Source organism: Acartia tonsa, chromosome 7 (genome assembly GCF_053477335.1).
Source record: "Acartia tonsa isolate MP-2025a chromosome 7, ASM5347733v1, whole genome shotgun sequence".
Classification (NCBI taxonomy): domain Eukaryota; kingdom Metazoa; phylum Arthropoda; class Copepoda; order Calanoida; family Acartiidae; genus Acartia; species Acartia tonsa.
The window spans coordinates 21716459-21744437 of record NC_137266.1 but is presented as its reverse complement, the minus strand read 5'-3'; the positions used below and the strand labels follow the sequence as shown (position 1 = coordinate 21744437).

The 27979-nt window shown below is 33.7% G+C and overlaps 2 protein-coding genes across 9 annotated transcripts; both read right to left on the bottom strand.

Annotated features, from left to right (window-relative positions):
- Nucleotides 1-23: 23 nt before the first annotated feature.
- Nucleotides 24-27665, bottom strand: LOC145325082 (uncharacterized). Of its 8 annotated transcripts, none has more exons than XM_080167920.1 (11): nt 27546-27665; nt 10447-10555; nt 9817-9897; nt 8533-8571; nt 5633-5707; nt 4735-4802; nt 4196-4235; nt 2286-2356; nt 1861-1941; nt 1330-1363; nt 24-650 (listed from the first exon to the last, which is right to left on the bottom strand). In XM_080167920.1, exons 3-11 carry the CDS (start codon nt 9875-9877, stop codon nt 520-522), a joined length of 600 nt encoding a protein of 199 aa, XP_080024046.1. In that variant the 5' UTR covers nt 9878-9897; nt 10447-10555; nt 27546-27665; the 3' UTR covers nt 24-519. The 8 variants fall into 8 exon arrangements, with proteins under 8 accessions (XP_080024046.1, XP_080024048.1, XP_080024049.1 ...); XM_080167922.1 differs by having other exon boundaries at nt 9865-9897; XM_080167923.1 differs by lacking the exon at nt 5633-5707.
- On the bottom strand, nt 20340-24491 carry LOC145324448 (uncharacterized). Its single transcript, XM_080167035.1, has 7 exons — nt 24475-24491; nt 23769-23841; nt 23539-23676; nt 22861-23004; nt 22209-22304; nt 21236-21327; nt 20340-20450 (listed from the first exon to the last, which is right to left on the bottom strand). Exons 1-7 carry the CDS (start codon nt 24489-24491, stop codon nt 20375-20377), a joined length of 636 nt encoding a protein of 211 aa, XP_080023161.1. The 3' UTR covers nt 20340-20374.
- Nucleotides 27666-27979: the final 314 nt, after the last annotated feature.

Below are 27979 nucleotides of genomic sequence, written 5' to 3'. Positions count from 1 at the left end.
ACATCAACAGGAAAACAACAACAAATGTTGTTATAATCTATTTAAAAATAAAAATACATATAATTCATTATAAATGGATAATTACGCCAAAAAGTGGCACTTAATTATTATAAAAAATATTAAAATAAATAATTGATAAAATACATATGTTATTTTTAGTCCAGATCAGTTGTGAAAATAAAATACTTAAATTACAAATAGTTTTAAAAATTAGCAGTTTCCCCCAAAGTGCCTAGTTGAACACAAAACCTCTGTCTAATTATGAAATACATTGAAATTAAAGGGAGGGGTGTAGTTTTACGTCTGTTTGTTTATTAATTTAGGTCAGTTTATATTTAATAGCCCCATAGGGTTAGGCATCTCCAATATAGGTCCCCTAATGGAGATTTAGGTTCATGAGGAAAAACTACTTCCCCAATGTTAATTTTTTGTTGAAAAATACAGGTTTCTAATGCTCTAAAAGCACTTTGAAGGAAAGCACCAAAGGTTCCAAAAAATGTTTAATTTCCACAACGTGGTTTATCTTCCCTCTCCAAAGATGACGGCATCGTCCTTGTGTTCCATCTCAGCGAAGAAGGAGTGGGGCCTGTACATGGCCACATTGCACCCTCCATCCTTGTCACATGACTCTATGTTGTACACTCCATCGTCTGAAAATTGAAAGGTCAATTATTATACAGGGAGGGAGGGGACATTGGGTTATCCCCAAAGTTTGAAATTAATGTTTTCATATTCGTTGGCTTATCAACTTTAAGGAATTTTTATGGACAATTGATTTGTTGGTTTATTGATTTGAGTGTCCAAACGTTACAACCACCAATTGTAAACTACATAAGGGGTATTTTTGTACAACATCATGATAATGAACATCAATTTATAGGCCATTGTTATACCTTGTTGGCATAGGCATTAGGAATTTTAAAGGATAATGCAATGAACGAAAAATTTATGTACATCCCTAATTATGATAAGCCAAATTATCCCTTCAGCCGATTAAAACTCCTATTTGGACACTCCTAGTTTGGAAACAACTAAAAAAGTACCCGAAGTTTTTTAGTCAACGAATAAGAGTTTATAAAAGTTTGGGTACCAGTTAATCTTTGAGGGTTTGAAAAAAAATTATTCATAACGATTTTAATCTAGAGACTAGCTAATTTTGTTTATTGTCATTAGGGATTTTTTTATCGTCTTACAACCGTCTAAAGATGCATCAAATAATATTTCTGATTTGTCAAAATTTTTCAATCCATATCGCTTATCATTCTATAGGTAGTTTCTTGTGTATGAAAACACCCTTTAAAAAAAAACATTGTAAAAGTTATAACATACTTGTTCTAATAGATCCATAGATGCTTGGTCCATTCTGAAAAAAAAAAAATTAATAAACCTAATCAATTAAAAAAATACTATATTAAATAAAATTGAGAATTATAAATGGTGTACTATCATTTACGCCCAATAACTCATTGTCAAATCATCAAAACTGCAAATTGTCAGCATACCAAAAAACTGCCCCTGCTTTTTATCTGTATCTTTTACAAACATTACCAAATGCCAGGACTGTTTGTTACTCTAGTCCCCAAAGTTTTTTTTTATAACGTTTGCTTATTCGTTGTCATAACATTTTTGGGGACATTTATTGAATTTGATTGGTTGGTTCATTAAGTTGAGTGTCCAAACATTTCAACAACTAATTGTAATTTAAAGAAGATGTATTTTGTATATCATAATTGTGATGTACATCAATGTCTTATCCCTTCAGGTCACTGTTCTAAATGACAAAAAAGAAAACATTGAAATTGTGCTTTATACCTAAGAACAGCAAATAAAAATATTTCTTTCCTAAAATGTATAACTTACCACTCTGCTGCCTACAGTCATAGATGAATCAAAAACATCTGGACCTTCTAGTCTGTAAGAGTTGCCACTCTTACTCACAACCTTAAATACAAAGGTTAACGATAAACTTACAAGATTAATGCCATTTTCCCTTTTATGGGATATGGACTACCAGAGAACCGAAATATGATTTGTATGATTATTTAGTTTAGGTTATGTAAAGTAAAGGTTATTGAAGCCGCGCATGGATAGAAAACTGCAGGGTTAGAGCTGCGAACTGTGTTCAGAGACATAAATTAAAAACATAAAACTGAGGAGGGGTGTTGGGTTTTGATTGTGCAATCATAATTTGAGTGATAGCATCAGATAGACCAGCGCCTCCTCATCTAATTTAAAATTTCAAGAAGACCAAAATCCAGGGCTTACAAATCTGGTATAAATTTTACCTTGACTTCTATATCAAGACCACTGAAAGCTCTCACAGTTTCTCCAGTACCAACCAAACTATCAAGATTTGCTAAAAGTAATACTTATTAATAAATTAATAATATTTTGGTGCTTATTTTCTATCTACAATACAAAGTAGAACGATGTCTTTCAGTCCGTCTGAAGCTTAAGATCTTGGTAACCATTGAACCGATTGGATTATACTCTTCGGAGTATATACCTATTGGTCCTGTGGTGGTTTTTAAGTTATTTTCTTGGGGTGTGGGACACCCCCAACCCGTAGCCGAAAGTTTTACATATTCTAACAAACTAAAAAGGCCTTCTAATTTTTTGTTTTAAAAAAGGCAAATTCGTTTTTCTAAACTTTTCTTAGATTTTTCAAAAAAAATATTGTATGTACTGTTGTTTGAAATACAGGGTGAGTCAGAAAAAACTGAGTTTTTCGATTTTCAGAAACAACCAGAAGGAATACAGGAAAAATAATTATATATCCTTGTTCTCTGTGCAAAAGCACATCAAACTTGTAAAAGGTGTTTTTCATTATCTCTAAAAATGCGGCCTCTATGATAGGTGTATGGTGTCAAAAAATGCCTTGTGTGAAAAATGTCGATCAAGAAAAATTAAAATAACTCATCTATTTTGTATAAAAAAATCTTAAAATTTCAATATTTATTTAGAAAAAGGTCTAAGAAAAGTACTTTAATGAGTTTTAAAGGTGAAATGCTTTTTGGCTTCTCACAAAAGCATTTTTAGAATACTGCAATTTGTCATTTTTTCATATTTCTTGATTGTGATGCATGTGGTTTAAAATAATCTTCTATAATAACGTAGCTTATAGTAAAAAGAAAAAAAACCTTTTTATTTGACAAAAAAATCTCTTAAGATAAAAAAGTTATCAAGGTTTGAATTTTTGAAATGAAAATGCCTTTTAGAAACCCTACCCTATTTAAATGAAGTTATTATGATGGATAATAACTCACAAGTATAATTTGTCAAAAGGGGGTGGAGATTTTGGAGATTAAATCCAGTCTTGCACCAAATATAGAGGAAATTCAGGGGGAGGGGGGGAGGAATTTAGGTAACAAGATGAAATATTTCCGTTCTTGAGCTGGTCATGGAGCATTAAATCTTAACAATAGATTACAACAAAACATTTGATTTATGTGATAATTTAATTTAAATAAATTGTAATTTTAAGATGTTAAATATTTACAATCTGTTGAATACAAATTTTAATAATCAAAAAATATGTTTGTTTATATTTTTAGAATGGTAGACATTTTTTATTATTCATAAATCTACCTTAAAAGTACAAAATAATGGCCGAAAAAGTCATCACACACACTTTTTGAAATCTGTATGCTCTAAAAAGCGCTGATGTTTTCAGAGATATTCAAAAACACCTTTTCTAAGTTTAATGTATATTTTTATAGAGAACAAGAACATATAATTGTTTTTTTCATATTCCTTCTGGTTGTATCAGAAAATCGGAAAACTCAGTTTTTTCTGACTCACCCTGTATATGATTCAAATAAAAATCTATATTGAACATTTCTCTATAATGCATCACACAGTAAAATTACTGTAAATCAAAAAGAAAACGAAGTTTTCATAAAAAATATTTACATTTTTCTTTTTGATTTAAAGCTTCAATATCAGCATGACACAACATTTGTATTTATGGATATAATTCATGACAAAATTGGACGATTTCACAAAAATAGCCTTTTAGTAAATTTTAAGAATTATTTTAGAAAAAAAAACTCTCCCAAAATAGCTATAAAACTTCGAAGGACCTCTGAGAAGCTACACTGTAAAGGAAAACCATATTGATTCGGCGGTTAGCGAGATCTTTCGGTAAAAACAGACAAACATCCTGTTACTTCATTATAAGTTTTTAAATCTGTACCTGTATCTAAGTTAACAAAAAAGCACTTCTCAATTCCTCTCTGAAAAAAATAAAATATCATTATTACTAGATAATAATCTTTTGAAGTTTCTACACTTTTGAGGTCTATATATTTCTTAAAAGCTTTTTTAATATTTGTACAAGTTTGAGTTTCTGCCAATGTTGGGCCCAAAATGAATTTGTAACTTTAATTAGTTAAATATTGCGCTTCCCATTTTTAAAAAGCACCTTCTCTGTAATTCACTATACATGTCTGTTCTTCTGTCAGTCCATAAAGCTATGGGGGAAATTTGCGATTTTCTCGGTTACTGTTCAAGATTCTCTATATATCCATCCATTATATAGTTTACTTGGTCTGCCAGTCCGTCATTAACGCTACAAGAATATAAAAATTTAAACATGCAAAAACAAATTTGAAAGGTTTCAGAATACCTCTTATAAAAAGAACCATCCTTGTTTAAATATAACTCTTTATTTGAAAGGTGATTGATATTCCCTATTTCCCTATAAGTTCCCTATAAGTTCCCTATAAGTTTTACCTGTTGGCACCTTGCATCAGAGCTGGCATCCTTGGCCAGGACTCGGAATACTGCTTTAGCATCTGCACCTGATATTTTATATATGAATTATTAACTTATACAGGAATCAGGGCTCAGCAGCCGCGCGTCAGCTGCGAAAAAGCCTCAAATTAAAACTTGTTTGGGACTTACATATGATTTTTTAAATTGTAAAAGGTCGATTTCCCTGAGGCTTACAAGCAACTGCAGCGCGGCTGCAAAGCCCTGTAAAAAAAATTATTATCAATACAGAATTAGGTAAAGGTTTGATTGGGGAGGAACCAGTAACGTTTACAGTGATTCATCAAGGGGTATAAAGCCCTAAGAATATGAAAAAAAGAGGAAGGGAGTTCTCCCTAAGATCTTATTTTAGTGGGATGTTGATACCACCCTACACCCCCTTGAGCACGTTGCTGGATGAAACAAATAATTTATCTTGTCAAATATACATTATAAAAAAAACACTCGTTGGTATTGAATTATTATTACAAAAGAATGATTATGAAATTTAAAATATGATATACAAGGAGGAAAATATTCAAAAGTACATTTGTATAGTAAATAAACTATTTATTTTGCTGAAAAAGATTCATATTTTCTTTTTATGAAATTTTGTTTGCAGCTGTTAAATGAAATGTATGAGATGGCGTATTCCCTCAAAGTGAATGTTGAGTACTGATAAACCCTTTTCCCCTTATTTGGAAAAAATTTAATTAGGGTTAGGTTATATTGGGTATTGTGTAGTTAGGGCACCGTAGGGATTGGGAATAGGGGAAATCAAACCCACCATTTTTAATTTAGAAGATAGTGAGAGAGGGGGTGTTCAGTGCTCAGCAAACAATTTGTGGGAAAGCACCAATAAAATGATGAATCCCATCACCTTCAGCTTCACTCCTGTCAAGCTCAACAGACTGTGCAGGTTCTGCAGGGGTTGCTTGTTGGTTGCATGCTTCACCTATTACAATATTCAGGTAGGTTTAATAAATGCTTGATTAGTCAAATATTAAGCGGTTTCCCTCTATATTATATTTGAGCCACAAAATAAATTTTTGAAAATAACTTATTTCTTATGCTTATTTTTGGTTAGGTTAGTAAATAAAGAACCCAATTGGGATGGTATTTCGTTGGGAAAGGGTCCGTCATGGGCTACAAATATGTTTTTAAGAAGGGGAGGGGAGGAGGTAAGAGGGAATGTTTGCTTAAAAGCACAAAATGATTTTATATATGAACTTGCATGAAAGGGGGGTTTATTCTTTGTTTATTAAGAGTGCTGAGACCACCCATCCCCCCTTAAACACCCATGGAACACAAACTAAGCAATTACATAAAAGTATATACTATCAAGACACTTTTATTCAAACATTAAATATAAATATACTTCTAGACCGTTTATAAAATAATGTTACATACTAATTTATAAAGTCTAGAAACTAATTAGTAATATAGATAACGCATGCAACAACAAAAATATTTTAAAAATTAGCTATACAATTTTTATACAACTAAAACCAAAATACGAAGGAATGACAAAAGTGTTTTATTACAGTTTAAGGTAAAAATGTGTTATCTAATGAATAGTGCAAAAATAACACAAACTTTAGAAAAAGTGCATCAATTTAAACTTTTATTCATCTCCAAACTGTCAAACAATAATAAAAATTTTAAGGTATGATAAAACTAAAAAGAAAGTATAGATGAATATAAATTTAGATAGATAGATAGTAAAATAATAGAATCACTCTATATCATACAATGATTATATCTTAGGCTCCCCTCCCAAAAAAAATATTATGTAAAGATAGAGTCGTAGTAGAAGATTTTTTTTACAAAGATGGCCACATTTTCTCAACTAATTAATACTAGCCAATAACACAAAAGAAGCTTCCTTTCAAATTATAATTATATAAATTTAGCTATTTGTGAGAATCTTTAGTGCAAACACACACACACATCTATCTATTTTATAAAAAATCTTACAACATGTACGTTATAAGTTCATTATCATATGAAAATTTTAAATGACTTTTCAATCTTTGTATAACTTTCATGTCTCGGCAGCCGCGTGTAAACGCCTAAAGGAAATCGGCATATTAGAACTTTAAAGTTCAGCTGGATGTCTAAACATGTTCCTAAAAAGACAATCCATCTTATCAGAATTTTTCATGCGCACTAGCTGGTTTGAATTTGAGGCATATGCGCAGCTGCCGAGTCCTGATAACTTTGTAAGATACTATTCTTGATAGATTGATAAGAAAATCAAATAGATACAAGCCTTATGTGTAAATTACTGTAAGATAAGAAAGATAATATTATTTACTTTTAGATTTACAATTAAGCTCATATTACAATCAAAATTAATCTATACTAATGTCCTATATATTAAAGTACAATTGAGCACCATTAATATCAATTACATTCTATAGTAGCTAGATGTCTATATGTTTTGTGTTTGAATCCAGTAGGATCTCAAAACCAGGCTATTCATTGTTTTTGATAGGCTGTACTTCTATTTATTTCAGGGCTTAGCAGCCGCGAGTAAGTCGTGACTAAGGCTCAAATTTAAAGGGACTGTGAACGTAAATTTTTCTCATCTTAATATCAAATCTTAACATTATCTCATTCATAATATCTCACAGATAGAGCAAAACGCGCTTTTGTTTGCTTAAAAAACGCCTTTTTCCGACGATTTTTATAAGGTACGAGGAAAGGAAGAAATTTTCCGTATTATATAAAATGTGCATTAAATTGCTTTTTTCTCCCATTATAGCTAAAATTAAACTTTTTCACATAGTTCTAGATTTTTCCTAACAGTTAAGCTGGCTTTTAACACAATCCTTGCTTTAATCCAATGTATAGTTACTTAGAAATTGATAAAATAAGCAATATTTTTTTATTGAAAACCAAATACATTAACAAAGCCAGAAACAGGTTTTTTATTAGTATCCAATTAACTTTAAATGGCCCATCTCTCGCCCACCTTTAATTACAAATTTGTAAATAATAAAGACGCAAAAATTCTTTATTAACAGTCTGATAAAAGTGTAAACTAATTCTCCAAAGTGGGTTATTTATTGTTCAACACAATAAAAAAGGATATTATTATTTTATATAACCTATGAGATTCAACCCTTTGTAGACAGTGAGGTATTTTTTTTGTCAATAATACGAATTTAAAATATGTCTTTGTTACCTAATTACTACGTTATAAAAAACGAATTGGCAATTTTATAGCATAAAATAAATCCTTAACAGTAAGTAAATTGTTTCAACTATATATGACAAGTTAAATATCCCTACAAACATTATAAGAAACAAAAACGTTCACATTTTCCCTGTTTTTTCCTTTTTCCCTCTCAAAATACCATAAAATCAAGGCATTATTTCTGGATATTTTTGTGAATAGGATATTTTTGGTTGATCAGTGTAGTGAAATGTGCTTAGTAAATGTTAAGATTTGATAATCAAATGAGAAATTTTTACGTTCACACTCCCTTTAAACTCATTTCGATGCTTTGAATTAAAAAAAAAACATAATTGGTTTAGAATCCTAGCGGATTTTTAGATTTTTTTAAAAGGTAGATTTTTTAAAAGGGGACGCGAGGCTGCCCAGCCTTGATTTATTTATTTTGAACCATTCATTGATTAGGCTCGATATCAGGATTTCTGTAGGGGGGTAACAAGTTTTTTATTTATCAAAGATATAACAAAAATAGCCATTAATATTTTTATACAATATTGTGAAAAGCACTATTTACATACACAATGAAAAAAAATACACACTTGTAGATTTTTTATCCCCATAATCACTTCCTTTGTTACCTATGGATTATTAAATAATTAACAGAATATCTAAAAACCTGTATATAAAAAACATGGACAATTGTATTAATAGTTACTTTAAGCTTAGTCTTAATGAATGACATGGCCAATTATTCTTAAAAAATAGATAGCAGAAAGGACAAAACAATTAAATTATAATCTATTTTTGACTTTTTCTATTTTCTTAACATAAACATATCTCAATTAACAATGATAAAAGGAAAAGCCTATTATTACTGTTTACGCAAAAGTGTCAGAACTCCCCCCCCCCCCTTGCAAATTTAAACTATTTGTGTTTAGGAATAATTGTCCTTGACATTTAGTAAACAAATAACATGCACATGCGATTAATAATTTAGCAAAATAAGGAAAAATAAAATCCCGACCCAAAGCTTAAAAATGTTTCATCTTTATTATTCTTTGGTCGTTTTATAACAACACCCTAACTCAATAAATATGCTTTTTTGAAAATATTTTTCTCTCTACCCTTTTTTGGTTTCTATAAATTTGTTATGACATAAAAATTCTATTGATGTAAAAATGCTGGTGTTGGATGTAAATTTCCCATTGTTTTAGATTAGGCAGATGTATTTTTGCCAGTATTGGATATATTATTGATGTTAGATGTAAGTTTGCCAGGAGTTTTAATATTTTTGTCATTAATGCATCTAGAAATACATACAAACTTTTTAAATTACACTGGCGAATATATATCCATTTTCCTTTTGCCGGATTGCAAAAGTCAGTTCCCAATTACTAAACATTAGACTAACTAAAAATATATTGTAGAGTAGCTTCACTACATTAAAATTTATTTATTGTTAAACTTATTTTCCCAAATAAATAAAATTTGATTTAAGTTTAGGTGAAGAGTAAACTGAACAGAGGTGAATTATTAAAAAAAATTTTGTCCCACTAAAATTAGTTTGCCTCACTAAAATTTTAGTGAGGGAAAATTATCCCCTCTAAATTTTTAGCGAGCTTCACTGATTTTATTGGGGCAAACTGATTTCAGAGGGGCAATTTTTTTTAAGAATTAACCTCAGGGCTCAGCAGCCGTGCGTCTGGCGCGTGTAAGTGTAGGTTATATTGTCATATTTTAACTACAATATTCAGCTGGATGTCTAAACGTAAACAGACAATCCATCTTTTCATATTTTTATGCACATAAACGATTTAAATTTGAGGCTTATGCGCGGCTGCCGAACCCTAAAAATAAAGATATAAGATAAGTAGAGTGCCTACCCTGTAAAGAAAGTGTAACTAAACACAAAGCTATCAAAATCTTCCTACTTGTATCCGCCATTGCTGTTTATTTTTGAACTTCTGAAACAAAAAAAATAAATTAATTTGGAGGATTTTCCTTGAAAATTCAAAGATTTTTAAAAGTCACTTAATTAGCAATTTTAAGGTAATATTAATACTATTTTGCCCAGGGAGGTTGGGGGTATTGAACTATAAATTATTTTAGTACCCAAAGTTTTAGAAGAAAGCTCTTTTATTCAATGGCTTAAAATTTTGGGTACTTTTGGTAAAGCTTGGTTGTTTGGTTCAACTAGCAGTATCAAAACTTTTAACCAATAATTTTAATCACATAAGGGGTAATTAATCATCATTTGGGTTATGTAAATCAATTTATCGTCCAATGTCTTATCCCTCACTTGTAAAAAAAGAGTGAATTATCGTATCTTTTTTAATACACAGTTAGCAAACGTTCCACATTTGGTGTGTTTTAATTAATTAATATATATCTTTATAACACTTTTCACTGTTAATAATTATTTTTAAAAATAGCTGTACAATAAATATTACTTCAAATATAAGCAAATGCATATAGTTGTCACTGCGGATGGCAAGATTTAACTGATAACTCACCTTCCCTGCTCCCACTCTTTTATACAGATAAACTTGTTTTCAACTCCAAACTTCCTTTCTTCTCAATTCTATGATACTATACAGTAGTCGCTATAGAAACTTGTGTACTCTGAAATTTGGAAAACAATAGTAAATATCAGGAAGTTTAATGGATAAGACAATGGCCCATAAATAGATGTACATCCCCAATGATGCTACACAAAATTACCTTTTTTGTAGATTAGAATTAGTGGTTGAAACGTCTGGACAATTAACCATTAGGGCCAAACAAACAAAATTCAATAAAAGTCCCCAAAGTTATTAGGCTAACGAATAAGAAAACTTTATTATAAAACTTTAGGGACTAGTGTAATAAACAGCTCATTGTTTCCCTCCTCCCTGGGTAAATTCAATCTGTATTTTAATATGGAAATCCCAGACATTTTTGTGCGTTTTTTTGTGGGTTCAAGGCTTTTATGTCACTTTTTGGGGTTCCTTTAAATTAAAAAAAAAAATAAACTTTTGGAATTCCTTGATTATTGTCATTTGTAGGCTGTAATTCGTATTTTTCTGAGTAGCTTTATATTGGTATTAGGCTGTGTTTTGCAAATCTAAATTCAGGTAGTGAAAGTAAACCCATTATAAACAAGCAATTATCATCCATAAGTAGCAAAGCAACAAAAGTTCATGGAATGACCTAACGAACAAAGTGAGTTATAAAGCAGATGTTCAGTTGTCATAACAAAGAAAATAAAGAAATAGGGAATATGCAAAAACTCAAAGATAATCATGAAACAAAAAAAAGGTTGATGTCTTTTGAAGCATGACCGGTAGACAGACTAGATGCTCATATGTCTTAAGAATCTTAACTGGAAATTTTAACTGTCTATCTTGAATAGGAGCTGAGAAAATCACCTTTCCCCCAAAACGTTTCAGACATGAACGTTTCGAACATACAGATGGACATTTTGAGTAGCTTTGCTACTAAACAGAATTAACTTAAAGGTTAATATTCTGATAATTCTAACAAAACCAAGCCAAAATGAAGCCATCTGGCTCTTAACATCATGTTAAAATATGTAAAAAAAAGTTGCCATTTAAAAATATTTCTACACTGACGTACATACCATGGTTGTAGATGAGCCTTACTATGCTATTCAATAAAAACATACACGCTTTCAATAACATATCATTAAACAATTATGACAGCATCCAAAAGTAGCAAACCACCACAAAAGTTTTAATTTAACAACAAAGAAGACGGAGGGACATAGTGATTCAGTGAGTATCTGCGTATAGACCCAAAAAATATACCCATTACATTAGAGTAAAACACTAGAGGGAGAAGGGGTTAAATAATTGTTCGTGTCCATCCCAAAGACCTTGGGCCGACTCTCAATTGCGTCTTTGAAAATCAATCAATAGTGTCGGGAATATTAACACAGCCAAGTAACAGAAAACAATTTGCTAGCGGACGAAAAAGGTCCTTGGAAAAGAAGGGAAGGTAGTAATATGAATACATCTATACTATAGATCTGATCCCATTACTTATATTGAAAATAGATAAATTACATTTCTAATTTGTGAGGAGAATCTCCACAAAAAATATACAGACACACATTTAGAATTAGATCATAGCTTTGCTGTACATGACAATAACAATACTTTTTATCTGATGGAACAGTTGTAGATAAAAGCTTTTTATTTCATTGTTGACGTTATTAAAAAGTACATAAAAAATTTTCAATTGGGAATTTGATTTGTTAATTGACTTAATAATAGCGTTCGACAAAAAGTTTTTAAATTTTGTTTTAATCATGGAGGGAGGGGACATTAGGCTGAATGTTTAAAATTTCCTGACAACTTTGGGGGACATTTTTTGAATTTTGATTAGTAGGTTCAGTAAGTTGAATGTCAGAACGCTTCAACCAATAATTGTAATTTACAGAAGAGGCAATTTTGTGTTTCATCATTGGGAATGTACAATGTACATAAATTTTATCCCCATTGTCTTATCCCTTTACATCATTGGTTTTAATTGGCTTTTTGAAGAACAGAACAAACTAAAGAAAAAGTCATATCCACATTCGGCTTTAAAAATCAGTTGATTACCAATAAAATATAAACTTAGCCGTAAAAAAATGATGATATTTAAATGGATGTCGAATATAGGTGAATATTATGACAGGTAGAAAATTGTTGTGAATTTAGGTTGCTAACATGAAACTCTCCCATTAGTCAGTTCGTTCATCTAGCAGGAGGGGAGGGGGGTGGGGTAAAGAGATGGAATGTGGGAATCGTTATTTTAGCATTAGGGTAAAACACTAGAGAGGGAAGGTGTTAGTTAGATAACTGTATCTCAGATCTTGTGTAAGATCCAAGTAATAATATATCCTTTAATATTTATTTTTGTTTTTGAATAAACTTTAAAAATGATAAAAGTTTGTTGAAATGTTAAAAACAGAAACTTATTATTTTACAAATAATCATTATAAAGAATATTTCACTGCTACAAATTTAGTAATGTATATGACTAAGGAAGTAAAATGTAAATAATTAAAACAAGTTGCCATAGTTTGTATATTAATATTGACTTTATATTTTTTTTTATCATTAAAGATTAAATTAGAAAGAGTACTATTATTCGATCTATTTAAAGAACTTTTGACCTAGGTTAGATTACTTAAATAAATAAATTTATTTTTTTGTTTATTTTATTTACTTAAAGTTATGCTGGCAACACTATACTACTCTTTGCTACATTTAGTACATATATATCTTTATATATTTTTAATATATGCAATATCATACAGTTTTACATTGAATAAGTAAAATTACTGAAAAAAAAAACAAGGAAGGCAATACAACATATATGTTTGACAAACGGTCTAAGTAAATTATACAGCAAATGTTCAGTGGCCATAAAAAAGAGCGGGAAAAAGAAAGAGAAAGATGGACATAAAGACATGTTTTTGTTGCATGACAAACGACCCAACAGAAAAAGTGAATTGTAAATTGAATTTTTAAAATACAATAAAAATCAGCAGTCTACCTTAAAAAACAGCCAAGAAAATTACATTTCTCCTAGATTTTAATTTTTTTTTTATGTAATTTTATGTTCCCTTTTTCTCTAAAACATAAATACATTCTACTAAACCTAAACAAAACATAAAGAGTGTGACGCAAAGTCTCTTTGCAGCATAGGTTTTCTACAAAATAATGTGCACTATTTTGCTACATTTTCGAGCCATAACTCAAACACTAAAACTAAGATGTTTACTTACACAGCCAAAAAAAGATTATAAAGATAAAGTACCTTTTTTGGAGTAAAAGTAATCATTGGGCTAAAAATGATCTTTACCGTTATATTTTTGACGGAATTATGGCCAAAAATATGGCCAAAAGAACGCACTTTAAATTAGTATGTAAAGACATCATAATGAGATATTTTCACTATGGTGTTATAAGAGAGTTTTTACTCATATCAAAAATTTACAACTAGCATATGTAATACTAGGTAGAAATATATACAATTCACAGTGCGTTCGAAGGTGCTTTGACTTTTGTGTCAGAACCTAAATTAGGACATAGTGCATTTCATTACCCTAGGTTAGGTAACTTCAATTCACTTTTCAATAGAATTTTAAATGCAGCCGTTTTTGAGAAAAATTAGATTTGAAAATTTTAAGTTTAATTTTTATCCCCTAGGAGTTACCACATAATCATGACAAGAAAAGCAAAGATTATTTATTTAAAATTTTAAACAAGTTTGCTTTTGTAAAGTTCTTCATAAAACCACTCCTAAAGTGAGTTGATACATAGCCATTTTTTATCAGTTGCTTTACTAAGGTCACGGAAATTCAGCCTTAAATAAATCATATATAGAGAGGTTTTATGAAAGACTTCATAAAAGCAAAGATGTTCAAAATTTTAAATAAATAATGTGGTAATCAACACCCAAGTTTATGTATCCTTATCCCTGTTCACATTCTTATACTCTCTGGCTGAGTCAGACCTCCACTTGTAACCGCCACCATACTCCATCCTGCTGTGTTGAGGGCTAGTTGATTGTTGCAGGCCAAAGAGTGAATACGCTTCCTCCCGTCTGCACTTGGTTAGATACAAGCCTATAAGTCTAGGCCGGCGGTATCTATATCTCCCACGTGTTCAAGTACGTCGTTTCTTACCTAACTAAGAAACAGGACGTCTGAGCCTTTAATATATATATCATAATAAATATATCCTATAATAATAATCCCATTAATCTGCCTATTTCTAACCAGTTTTATATGTTTAATAAATGTGTATTTTTTAGAAATACTTTGTTAGATTATTGATTATTAAATTGTATCGGAGCTACTCTATACTCGTATTCGCAGTCTGTCTGTACATCCCCTCATACGTCATTTTGGCGCAGTCTTGTCTACCACTCATTTTTTGAGGGGGGAAGGTTTGGATAATTAGCGTACAGACAAAATTAAATTGTAAAGTAGCTTCGATTGCAAAGTGAAATTAATATTTTCCTGATAACTAAGTTTATTCACGGAAACGGTTTACAGTAACAATTTGTTACAGAATATTCATAATAATTATTTCGTGGCAAACTGCCAAATAAAGATAAAAAGGAACCCGCCTTTTATTTTCACACTAGTATTTAATTTCACACATTTCCATATTTTCTCCTTAAAACAGGAAGAAAGGGATACTCCCAAGTTCTTAAAAAGTTTCGTGGTAGACAAATCAGTGTTAACGAACACTACACTCCAGCACCATGACCGATAAGAAAAATGATGATAAACAAAAACCGCCGCCTCCGCCGGCTCCGGCCGTCCAAGGTACCTCGCAGCAGCAGCAGCAGCAGCAGCAGGCTGACCCGCTTTCCCCTGAAAAAATCAAAGATCTCATATCGGAAGCGTTAAATGATAAGTTAAACGAATATTCGGCACATTATAGAGATTTAATAAAACAAGAATCCGAGATTATGCAGCTCGAATTAGAAACAAAATGGGCAGGGTTTAAAGACACAGAATCACATCGCAGATTATTAGCCGATACCGACATTTTAGATCTAAAACGCAGAGTATCAAAACTCCCAGCGGACGGAAATCTTGGCCCATTGTTTGCGGAAAAAACGCTAAACGAAAGTCTTAATATGACTCATTTTAACACCATAGGTGATGATTCAATTAATGCCACTTTTTATGACCGTATATCGGTCCAGCAAAAGATAAACGTGGTTGAATGGGTCGCCAAGGATAGGATGACAGCCCCAGGTTGTATGGCCTATTCAATTGTAGGCTTTATAGGTCCGGCGGATAATGATAATTGGATGAATGTAAGAGAAACTTCTCTGACCGAATATGAAAAAACCTTGCTAGAAAGGATTCCCTTTATCCCTGATAGGATTAAGTCGTTAGAACCCCTCCGTAAAACTACAAGGTCTGCACCCAGTGTAGCAAATAGACCCTCTACAAGAAATACGCCAAACACAGGCGCAGCCGCAACGGCAACAACTAGCGCCGCCGACGATGATTTTATTAAAGAATGCTTTATTAAGGGACAAAAATGGGATTCCGATTTTGCGAGGGATGCCCCTAGGTGGGACGGTAGGGCTGACTTTGATAACTTCTTTTCTAATATGTGGAGGGTTGCAAAGACATATAGAATCTGTGACCCAATCCTTTTTAAGGATATTTTATACCAGCGAATTTATGACTCTAGAGGGGAACGATTAGGAGACTTAATTACGCCTGAAAGAAATCAGGCCTTATCTGCTTTAAGTTATTACCTGATGATTAGGAGGCTGGTCACTCCTTTCTCGGATCCAGAAGTAGCCTCTCAGTACTTCTACAACCTAAAACAGGAGACTAATCAACCCCTTGACACCTATTTTGAAAACAAACTTAGGGTGTTCAAACTCATGAATCCTGGTCTCATACCTAAAAAGAAGTGGAAAGAATTCTATCTTAACGTTAGCAAAAATCTGCTGTATACCAACCTTGCCGTAAACATGGCCGATTATGTTGAGAGTATGCAATTTTTGGACGATTACAACGCTTACTTAAATAAACTTATTAATCTCGGACAGAGATACGTTAACTGGGATGGGTCTGGACATATTAGCAAGGAAAACCTTTCTGCTTGCTATTCTCAAGCTATGGAAATGTTCCTACCTAAAAATTCTGCGGAAACGAAAAAACAACCCATAATCAGTATTATCGAAGATAATATCCCCACTAACACGGCAATGTATAAAGAAAACTTAACCGAAGAACCTGACGAGGTTCCTTCTTGGGTAGACCATGAGGATGATCCTATTGCTTGGGATCAAATCGAGGGCGTTATAGGAGCCTTTAATGGAAGGAGTAAAATTATTAAATGCTGGCATTGTAATATCCCTGGCCATGTAGTGCAAAATTGCAACAAAAAGAAAGCTGGGGAGCCCCCAAACCCTGAGTCCCGCTTTGGTAAAACACGGAGTAAATTCACGCCCAGAAAAGCTCCAAGTAATAGTAATAAAATACCTGAGCAGTACGCGCGTAAAACTATCAACCAAATGGATCAGGAAGCCAGCGAAGAATCTGAAATAGATAAATATGTTCAAGCGATCGTTAAAAACCACGTCCTCTAAATATAAAAGTGGATTTATGCAATATTAATTGTCCCTATCCCAGAAAATAATATTTGCTGAATGAGTTTCATATTTTGATATGAAAGATAAACAAAATATCCCATGCCAAGCTAAGCTTGCAAATTCCTTAATATCAAATATCCCTTGCCAAGCAATGCTTTGGCGCGAAAAAATAAAACAAATTATTGTTATTAAGTCTGACTAAGCAACACAAAATAAACTCCTCCCCCTCCTTTCCCTATCCAAATGTAGCTGATACAGGAAATTGGGGGAAGTAGGGAAGTAACCTGAGGAGCATTTCACATGCACTTAATATTTCCATTTTTTAAAATCTAATAGTCTTTATCAAGAAGCTAATAAGTGAATACCTATTTTCTATTTAGTAGTATTTATTTTTAATATTGCACGACTTATCTAATATGTAAATATCGTATATGTTGAATGTATATATAGTAGAATCTAAAACATTCTAGTTTAATTTTTAACCGCTAGGGGAACTTAAGCGAATTGTCTGTATATAAACAATGATTTTTGAGTTGAACCCTCAGTATCGACTTTATCTGAAAGTTGCTCACTCTTAGCCTCTGATTTTTGTAGCTGAAATATCTCAGCAATTATGTATATTAACTTATCCATATGGATACATATTATTGCATTTTGTACAGTGACAATAATAGAACTATATTTAATTTATTATGTATCCGAAAGATGTCGCCTAGAATGCTACCGCGGTCCGTATAAGTAAATGATAAGGTTAAGAAGGGGGGGGGTCTATGGAAAATCTGTATAAATACAAGCAAATTTTCAAACCTAATTCAGTTGTCCTTCAGTTCTTTGTTGTTATCATTTACTCATTTTTGAGCTGCAATCAAGCAGCATTTAAAAATTAAAATCTTTAATCACTTAAGATGTGATTAATAGAATCTTAAAACATTTTGATTAAATTATTTCCCGCTAGGATTACTAGCAGAATGAAATAAAAGTTAGTTCTATTAGCTTCCGCTAGGATTACCAGTGGAATAAAAATTCTATATAAAGTGAATGCACATTATTAATCGAGGCCAGTTACTACCAAAGCAGTTACTACAAACCACATCCTATTTTTTTAAGCTGATTTCAGCATTAATTATACTATAGTAAATATATAAGCTTGTTCTACCCCATAGGTGGAAAAAATTAAGTATAAATACTAACAATATCGAATAATAAACCAGTCATCATTGACCCTCTTTATTATATTAACCATATCTAATAATTTTTTGAGCTATAATTTAGCGCTAACCTTAAATTATTTGCATCGTGAATCAGATACTGACTAAATGACACTATATTTTGTATAAATACAGATGTAAATCAAAAAATAAGTCAGTCTGTTTTTAATGTCTTGTTAGTTGCAAGCTGAACACTTATTTTTAAGCTACTTTGTAGCCCTTCAATCCTTTAAAACTTTTTAGTTCAGTTATATTCCGATAGGTTTCTATCATATATCCAAGTATATAAATAAGGACCCGTATAAAAATTAAGTAGTTTCTTTAGAACTATTAACATTCTCATGCTTATTGAGACATTTCTGGAGCTGAAAAGCGCTTGATAAAAACTTAATGAAACCCAGAAAGCTATACAAAATTATTTTAACAATCAACCATATTGTTAAAACATTTTATTATTTAAAAAATTTCGACAGACAACTATACCTGGAACACAGGAAGTCTCTGTGTGAGGATTACCATCGCCTAACCGCTGAGGTGGGGATCTTGGAAAATATGCATCTTAGGCTTCGACTAAAAATATAATTTATTTTATAATGCCTATCTGTGCAAAACTAAAAGTTCTTAATCCCGTGGGGGGGGAATTCCTGCAAATCGCTTTAGTGGATACAGGAAATAACTTTAGGTCCCTTATTTCTAGAGAAATTTTAGATGATAATAAAATCACATTCACCCCCGCCAATCTTAGCGCTCTGTCTGTAGATTTAAAACCAGTAAATATCATAGGACATGTAAGTTTAAAATTCAGCTTTGATGGGTCAGATAAAATATTCGAAGAAACGTTTTACATCCCTGAAACGACATCTAAAATTATAAATCTAGGATATGAATTTCTCAAAGTTAATCGAATTAATTTATTATTAGATAAGTTCTCCTTTGAGCTCCCCAATGGCGAGCAAATCCCCATAGAAAATTCAACAATTAATATAGTTGAAGAAAGTAAAAACATACCCCTAATTCCTACAAGTAATGTTCATACAGAACAAAACTCCCTTATCCCGGGAATAAATTGGAGTAACAAGGGGGGTACTGGGACATTAAAACAAAATAAAACATGCGTAAAATTAGCAAAGAAAACAACATTCTTGCCGGGGGGGAATACAACAATTATAACAATTCCTATTCATCAGAAAAATAGAAAGCTGTATATATCCCCAAATAATTCTAAAATGACAAGCCATAACGGCTTAATGCTTATGGAGGGTATTTATAATGTAAATGAGAAAGGAGAATGTTTGGTAAATTTTGTTAATTTAGCAGGGAAAAGTATTACCTTATTGGATAACGTAAAAGTTGGATATTGCTTTGAATTCGAATCAGATCCCCCAAATTCCTGCAATAAAAGTATTAATCAAATAAATGAATTATCAGGAACTACACTTCTTAAAAGAATTAAATTCATTAAAGAAAAATTAGATTTAGAAAATAGTGATCTTATCAAAAACAACCCAGGGATGAAGGAAAAGGTAATAAAATTATGCCTTGATCATTTTGATATATTTTCGGCTGATGATGCTGATATCGGTAACTGTGACCTCTTACAGTATAAAATAGACTTGATCCCCGGGGCTAAACCTATTAAGGCTAGAAACATTCAGTTAAACCCATTATACGAAGCCAAATTAAAAGAACAAATTGAAAATTGGCTAAGGGGGGGCGTCATTGAGGAGGGCTACAGCGAGTGGTCCTCCCCAATCTTTGCGGTAAAGAAAAAACCGACGGCTGGGGGGGAAGGCAAGCTTAGGTTCGTTATCGACTTTCGTGCGCTTAATGCGGTAACACGAAAAATTAATTGGCCCCTTCCCCTGATTTCTAGTAATTTAGAAAAATTAGGCACTGGTAATGTATTTACCACCCTCGATTTGACTAGCGCATTCCATGCGCTAGCCATTTCGAAGGAAAGTAAACACTTGACCGCGTTCACAGCCCTTAACAGGCAGTATCTTTTCAAGAAACTGCCGTTTGGACTGTGTAACGCGCCAAGTGTTTTCTGCCACTTGATGGATAAGGTCCTAACCCTTATCCCTGGCTTATATGAATTTATAATATCTTACCTTGATGATCTTATTATATTCTCAAAGAATGTTGAGGAACATCTGAAACATCTCAGAAAACTCTTCGGAGTCCTAAAAATAGCAAAACTTAAGTTAAATCTAGCCAAATGTAAATTTTTCACATCCGAATGTACATATTTAGGTCATATAGTCAGTTCCCAAGGACTTAAAATGAACCCCGAATATTTAGAACAAATTAAAAATTGGAGCAGGCCCAGGACAGGCAAGGAACTCCAGCGTTTCCTGGGCTTCTCCAATTATTATAGGGCCTATTTCCCATCCTATGCGAAAAATTCTTGTACCCTAGATGAACACAGAAATGATAAAATTATCGAATGGACCGATTCCCTATCAAAAGATTGGGAAAATTTCATAAATATGTTCTCAAATTCTATAAGTAAAGGCTACCCCCAGTGGGATAATCCTAACCCCTTTATAGTAGACGTAGATTTTTCTACGAGTTATTTCGCTGGAATTCTCAGCCAAAATCAGGGGGGGGTAGAAAGAATTATTGGAATATGTTCCAAAAAATGTAACGGGGCAGAGAAAAATTATCCAAGTTATAAAGGTGAATTAGCATGTCTAGTATTTGTTCTTAAAACCTTTCTTCATTATTTAAGATTCAGAAACTTTATTGTGCGTACAGATTCGATTTCCTTAGTTCATTACAAAAAATGGCAAAAAGGAACAATAAATGGTGTAACTGTAAGATGGATTTACTTCATCCAAAGTTTTGACTTTACAGTAATTCATCGAAAGGGTAGGGACCATTGTAATGCCGATAATTTATCTAGAGGGCAATTTTTATGCAAAGAACATAAGGAAACCGATTGTGAAAAATGTACTAGCTCATTTACCTTGGATCCTTATGAACAGGATTGCCCATACCAAGACCAGATTTTTGAGTTACATTCGGCTTCTGAAGTCGGTGTGAACAATGTTTGGCAATCTGAAACACAAAAAGATCAAGTATTATCTGAAATTCGTAGGTGGATATTCGAAAAAAAGAAGTTGTCAAGCTTTGAAAAAGCTGAACTAACCGGCCGGAAAGAGGTCCTTTTTAAATTAATAGAACATTTATACGTTATGGAAGGACTTATAATATTTAGACAACCTCTTAGCAATGGAACATTCATTGAAAGACCCGTCGTACCCATTGGATTATATAATAAAGTTTTTGAATTGGCACATAATAATAGTATAGGTCACAAGGGGGTTAACGAAACAACACGCAAGATAAATGAAAGATTCTTCCTTGTAGGAATTAATAAATTTGTCGAATCACGCATTAAAAATTGTATTACCTGCCTAAGAAAAATAGGACAGGTACCTAAACACAAGCAACCTATCACCCATTCAGCCATTAGTCACGAGATTTTTGGCCAGGTGTCAGTAGACCTTATCGGTCCTTTAACCCCTAATTATTTTCAAGGACAACATGTCCGTTACATATTTATACTGGTTGATCTATTCTCTAGGTATATTATCGCCCACCCCATCAAGGACGCCACCGTGGAAAGCACGGTGAAGGTCATCCTTGAACAGGTGGTACCCATCTACGGCTTATTTCGGTCATTGAGAAGTGACAGGGGAACAAATTTTACTGGGGAAGTTTTCAAAAAGGTTATGGATGAACTAGGTATCGAAACCAAACTTATTCCCCCAAGAAACCCTAATAGTAACCCATGTGAAAGGCATAATCAAAGCATTTATGCAGGTCTAAGATCCGATGACCGATTTGAAAGTAAAGACTGGGCAAGAAAATTAGCCTTGACCACTTTTGTAATTAACTCTAGTACGTCTAGAAGAACGGGGTATACGCCTTATTACCTCATGTTCGGCAGGCAACCAACTCTCAATCTCGATTTCTTTTCTCCAATCTTGCAGAAGAGGCAGGACATTGACTGCAGATCTTACTTGAACTACCTAAAAAATTTGGAAGAAATTATTGCACAGGTTTCCAAAAAATCTAAGATTTATTTAGAGTTTCAAAATAAATCTAGGAAGGCTTCATCTCCCCTTTTCGTTAACGACGTGGTTTTTGCATTTTTTAACCTAGTCAAAATAGGAGTCAGTAAAAAATTGCAATCTTTCTATGGGGGTCCTTTTATTGTAACAAAAAAATTCTCAGAGGCCCTTTTTGAGCTCAGTCCCTTTGGATCAAATCCAATAAAAACTAACCAAGTTGTTAGTAGAGATAAAATACGGAAAATTGATTCTAAAGTAGAATTATTGGGGGAAACACTTTCCTTTAACGTCTTTCCTATTGAGGAAATCGTCCCGTCTGAGGAAATAACCTTAGGAATAGATAATACCGGGCAAACCGAATTAAACGATAATAAAGGTATGGAAAACGACGATTTTACCTACCTAGATAACGATGGTGACGATTTTATAGAAGGAAACCCTGAAACTAGTCAGGATTTACCCCAGGGGGAGGTGGATTGTGATGGGGGAGGGGATATAATGGAAAAAAACTCACCATTTGAGTCACAGCCCATAGACCAAGAACCCCCTGGCGCAGATCGGTCATCCGGTCCTCAAATTCACGTCGAAAATAGTTTCTTGGAAGAAACCGTCCCGTCCGAGGCTTCTTTCTTCGCACAAAGACCCAAACAATCCAGCCCTGAAAAGGTTATTAACGTTAACAAACAAAGCATAGTACCAAAGTATATATTAGAAGAAGAAAGAAAAACTAGGTCACAAGGGGGGGATAACCGCATACATGTCCAAATCGGACTGCATAACCCAATTAAAAGGAAAAAATAAAATGTATATAAATGTATTATATAAAACCAAGGTGGCAAATGTATATAGCTTAATTTACGTATGTATAATAACGAAAATAAACAAAAAAAATATATGTTAAAACTAACTAATTAACATATTTCAGAGAAAAACAAGAAGCATAAAAATAAAATGCAGCATCATTTGGCAAAGGCACCAGGAGCTCGAGGTAAATTTATTTTGGGATTCTTGGGGCTTTTTATTATTTTGGCAAAATCAAATGCGTCCGAAATAATACAAATAGATGCGACTCAATGTATAGCAAACGAAAATCCGCGTTTGAAAATCTCTGAATGCGCTGCGTTTCTTAATATTACTAATATTGAACAAAAACAGTTTCACCTGCTGCAAAAGGTTGAAAGAAAAATTATACCTGGAATTCGTTGCCACCTCCGAACCAGTACTCATTACTGGTATTGTGGCAGATATAGCCACATACACCTCGCTGCTCCTGCACTCGTTGAGATACCGAACCTCGTAACTTATGAAGACTGTTACACCATGTCCAAAACTAAAATATTTAACTTTGAAGGAAAATCAGTCTCAGTGTATGAACACCAGATGTCATACACGCGTTTCCTGGTAAACGGGACACTTACTTACCCCAACAACATCCTTAACGGCATCGACCCCGCCTGCGAGGGGAACGGCGTAAACATTAACGGCATTTTTATCCCTGGGACATTTGAGGAAAAACAAATAGGGGTACAGGCTGAGCCTGTTGAATTATTACAAACAAAAGCGGGCTGTTACCTGGGCAGTCACTGGGTGGGAAACAATTGTTTAGATCACAATCTAAGATTAGGCTACGATAGAATTATCTCAGATGATAAAACTGATAGCGCACAAAAATTCACTTCTCCTTGGCGAACGGTAGACATTTTTAATATTTCATTGTTTACATTTGAAGGAGAACAGGGTACCCAAAAATATCTAGTGATCGATCCCCAAATTACTCTAGCACTAGAACTTAAAGATAAAAATCATTTTGAAAGTCTAATTCCCGAATTATTTTATTACAAAACTAATATTGATAACTTAATGATATGGTTCACAAATGCTATAAAACCATATTTCCCACTCTTAAACTCTAAAGAAAAAGATGATATGCTACCACTAGAGATTTTCTATTCCTACCAACAATATAACAAATTAATTGTCCCCGAAACTCGCTGTTTACAGAACCATTTTCTGTCTAAAAGCAGTATTCAGACTCATCGTAAAAAACTAGTTAGGGCGCTCGGTGAGCTGGATTTAGTAATACAGTGCGACAGTCTTAAAATCAATGTTTCTTTGGGAGAAAATTTACCCTGTTTCGTGGATCATTTTTCGGTCTCAGTCAATAATAAGACTATGGGAATATCCCCATTTTCACGCAGATTGGTTAATACCACCCATTTAACCCCGACTAAATGTGCCGAAAATCCAATTTTCTTACATTTGTACCAAGGAAAATTCCTTGGTAATCAAGGGCAGGGTATGCAAATACTAAATGTAAATCAATATCTTATGGATAAACCGATTAGCTTATTTCTATATCATTCTTGGCAAAGCCTAGAAAAAACTAATTTCTCAGAAAGTACCGAGGAATTATACCTCAGCCAACTTGCCGCAGACTCCAATAATTTTGAAGTAAAAATAACTGACTCCTGGTTTATTCAAACGTATCATAAGGTGGTTGATTTTCTATCCAGTACTTGGTATCATATAGTGCTTGTAGTAGCAGCCATCCTTACAGGAATAGGGTCGTTATTATGCGTCGCTTTTATTATCTACATATTAGCCTGCACCAAAATTCACGCGTACAAAGAAGGAGGTACGAGTGAAACGCACGAATTGCGGGATTTTACAAATAATGGGGAAAACTAATCCCCTCAAAAACGGACGACCTGTATCAAGCATATATACCTATAAAATTGTCGTCCCTAAAGGTCGTCTTTGTAAAAATATTTCCTTATTCGGTATAAGGAATTAATGACCCTTAATTTTAAGTTTATTATTTTTGTTTTAGGATATCCCAGGCGGAATTTTTCAAGGGGTTTTCACCACTCCCATGGGGCCGGTCACTCTTCATACCGTCGAGAATATGAAGAGGCACCCTTTTACAATGAAGAGGACTATTACTATGACAGCAATCATGGCTATCCCCAGGGCGGCCCTGAGGAAGCCTACTATGAACCTGATGAAAACAGGTACCAGCCGCGGGTAAAACCGCCGCGCAACCCTGAAAACCTCAGTGAATTGCAATGCGTCTCAAAGTCAATCCACGTTTACCGCCAAGCGAGAAAAGAGGTTCCAAAGGAACTCCTAGACCTGCAAGAAAAATTGCGGCAGGCTAAAAACTTAGAAGCCAACGAATATTCTGATAAAGCCAGGTCTAGAACCAGGCCTCTAATGGAACAAAATAGGGGAGGGGAACCGCAAAAAAATCGGGTGGAATCGCCGCCAAAACGTAATGCCTCACCTGAATTGGAGGTAGTCGCCGTAAAATCTGCCCCAAAAGCGGTAGAAAAACGTCCGCCAACACCAACAGGCAGCGGCGGGCCAGTAGCCAAAAAGGCTAAGGTGGAAATTCAACCGCCTCCACTACCCCCTAAAAAGAAAGAAACATTAACAGAAAACAAAAGTGAGCCTAAGGCTTTTTGGGTGACCGCTGAGGAATGGAAAAAAGTCCTATCCTCCACTGTAAAAGAAGCAATGGAGGAAGCTCTTCTCCCCTTCCAGAGAAGTCTGGAAACTAAAATTGCTAGCAATGCTTCATTTGTTGAGAAAGCATATATACAACATGGCAAGCGCCTTATTGAAATTTCCGCAGAATTACTGCGGAACCGCAGAACTTTGCGCGACAAAATTCGCACCGTCTCTGAGGACTCGACCGTTGAGTTAAAATCACGAATGACCACGGTTATTGAGGCCACTAGTCGACTGTTGGACCAAAACTCCGACAGGGTAATTAAATATATTAATACTCGTTGTAATGTAATGAATGTACCTGGGCAGAATGTGGCACCAATAGAGGCGTCTCTTCCCGCTGGGGACGTACCCCGGCCAGATGATGATGGAGTTGAGTTGATCTCCCATTATGGCGGTTCTGAGTGCTCTGATGAGTACAGGCCCACCGACAGAGAAGGCAATCCAGAGATCCTGGATCCTGCAGAGGAAAACAGCGACACAGAGCTCGATAATCAAATCAATGAGCTCTTTCCTTCTGGAATTGATCTGCCTGTTAATCCGCAGGCTGGCGCTGCCTCTGAAGATCCAGTAGCCACGGCTCCCTGCGAGGGCATGTTAGCCCTCCAAAATGCTGTTGCTCCAGAGCCTCCAGCAGCTCCAGAAAATCCTACTCCCGCTGAACCTAATCCTGTGGATATCGTAGAGAGGGCTATGGCTGCCATCGAAGAACCTGCGAGTACCACATCAACCCGCAGAAGCCGGCGTGCTGGTCAACTGTGAGGGAATATTTCATATTCCCTCAGAGGGGGCAAGTGTGGTAATCAACACCCAAGTTTATGTATCCTTATCCCTGTTCACATTCTTATACTCTCTGGCTGAGTCAGACCTCCACTTGTAACCGCCACCATACTCCATCCTGCTGTGTTGAGGGCTAGTTGATTGTTGCAGGCCAAAGAGTGAATACGCTTCCTCCCGTCTGCACTTGGTTAGATACAAGCCTATAAGTCTAGGCCGGCGGTATCTATATCTCCCACGTGTTCAAGTACGTCGTTTCTTACCTAACTAAGAAACAGGACGTCTGAGCCTTTAATATATATATCATAATAAATATATCCTATAATAATAATCCCATTAATCTGCCTATTTCTAACCAGTTTTATATGTTTAATAAATGTGTATTTTTTAGAAATACTTTGTTAGATTATTGATTATTAAATTGTATCGGAGCTACTCTATACTCGTATTCGCAGTCTGTCTGTACATCCCCTCATACGTCAATAATCTTTGCTTTTCTTGTCATGATTATGCGGTAACTCCTAGGGGGGGAAAATTCAACTTGAAATTTTTTAATCTAATTTTCTCAAAACGGCTGCATTTAAGATTTTATTGAAAAGTGAAATGAAGTTACCTAACCTAGGGTAATGAAATGCACTATGTCCCAATTTAGGTTCTGACAAAAAAGTCAAAGCACCTTCAAACGCACTGTGACAATGTATGTGTATTTTAATTACAGCGTTACATGTATACAGACAGAAATATAAACGTAGTAATGGAAGATAAGCTTTATAGAATACACTTTGCTTGATGAAAGATAAGAAAGAATCTTATGATTAAATCAAATTAAGCTTTGACAAATATAAAGACAAAGATATAGAGTAACCAAAGACAAGCAATTATAGAACACAGCTTGTGTGTAAAGTAGATTACCTTGTATAATGAACAATTTCTTAAAAGCACTAGTAAATAAGGAACCTTTGCCTTAAAATTATGATTTAATACTAACTATATAATAAACAATTCATCCAACGATATCAAACGATTGTAGATATTGTATTAAACAGCTGTTTTTGCTTTGCACTTTAGAAAGCGAGGCAATTCTATAATACGTTCTTTATAACAGTGAGTTATGTGGCACGGAGGGAGGGGACATTTGGGTGTTCATTACACTAGTCGTCAAAGTTTTATAATAATGTTTTCTTATTAGTTGATTTAACACCATTGGGGACTATTATTGAATTTTAAATTGTTGGCTCATTAAGTTGAGTGACCAAACGTTTCATCAACTACTATAATATACAGAAAGGGGTAACTTTGTGTATCATCATTTTCACCGACGGAAGAAGACCTACAATTATTCGTGA

Bases quoted from the DNA above. Each gene is read 5' to 3' on its own strand.
- LOC145325082 (XM_080167920.1), bottom strand. From the start codon at position 9,877: ATGGCGGATACAAGTAGGAAGATTTTGATAGCTTTGTGTTTAGTTACA. The intron at 4,803-5,632 runs GTGATGGGATTC...ATAAAATATCAG, and splicing joins TGACAGGAGTGAAGCTGAAG to GTGCAGATGCTAAAGCAGTA. The intron at 1,364-1,860 runs GTAAGTTATACA...TTTTTTTTTCAG, and splicing joins TGACTGTAGGCAGCAGAGTG to AATGGACCAAGCATCTATGG.
- LOC145324448 (XM_080167035.1), bottom strand. The intron at 23,677-23,768 runs GTAAGTAAGTGT...TAAATATTTTAG, and splicing joins CCGTTAAGGATGTTGTTGGG to TTTTGGACATGGTGTAACAG. The intron at 20,451-21,235 runs GTAAATGAGCTA...TGCTATTTTTAG, and splicing joins CCTGTTCATAAGGATCCAAG to GACTCCGAAGAGTTTTCTGA.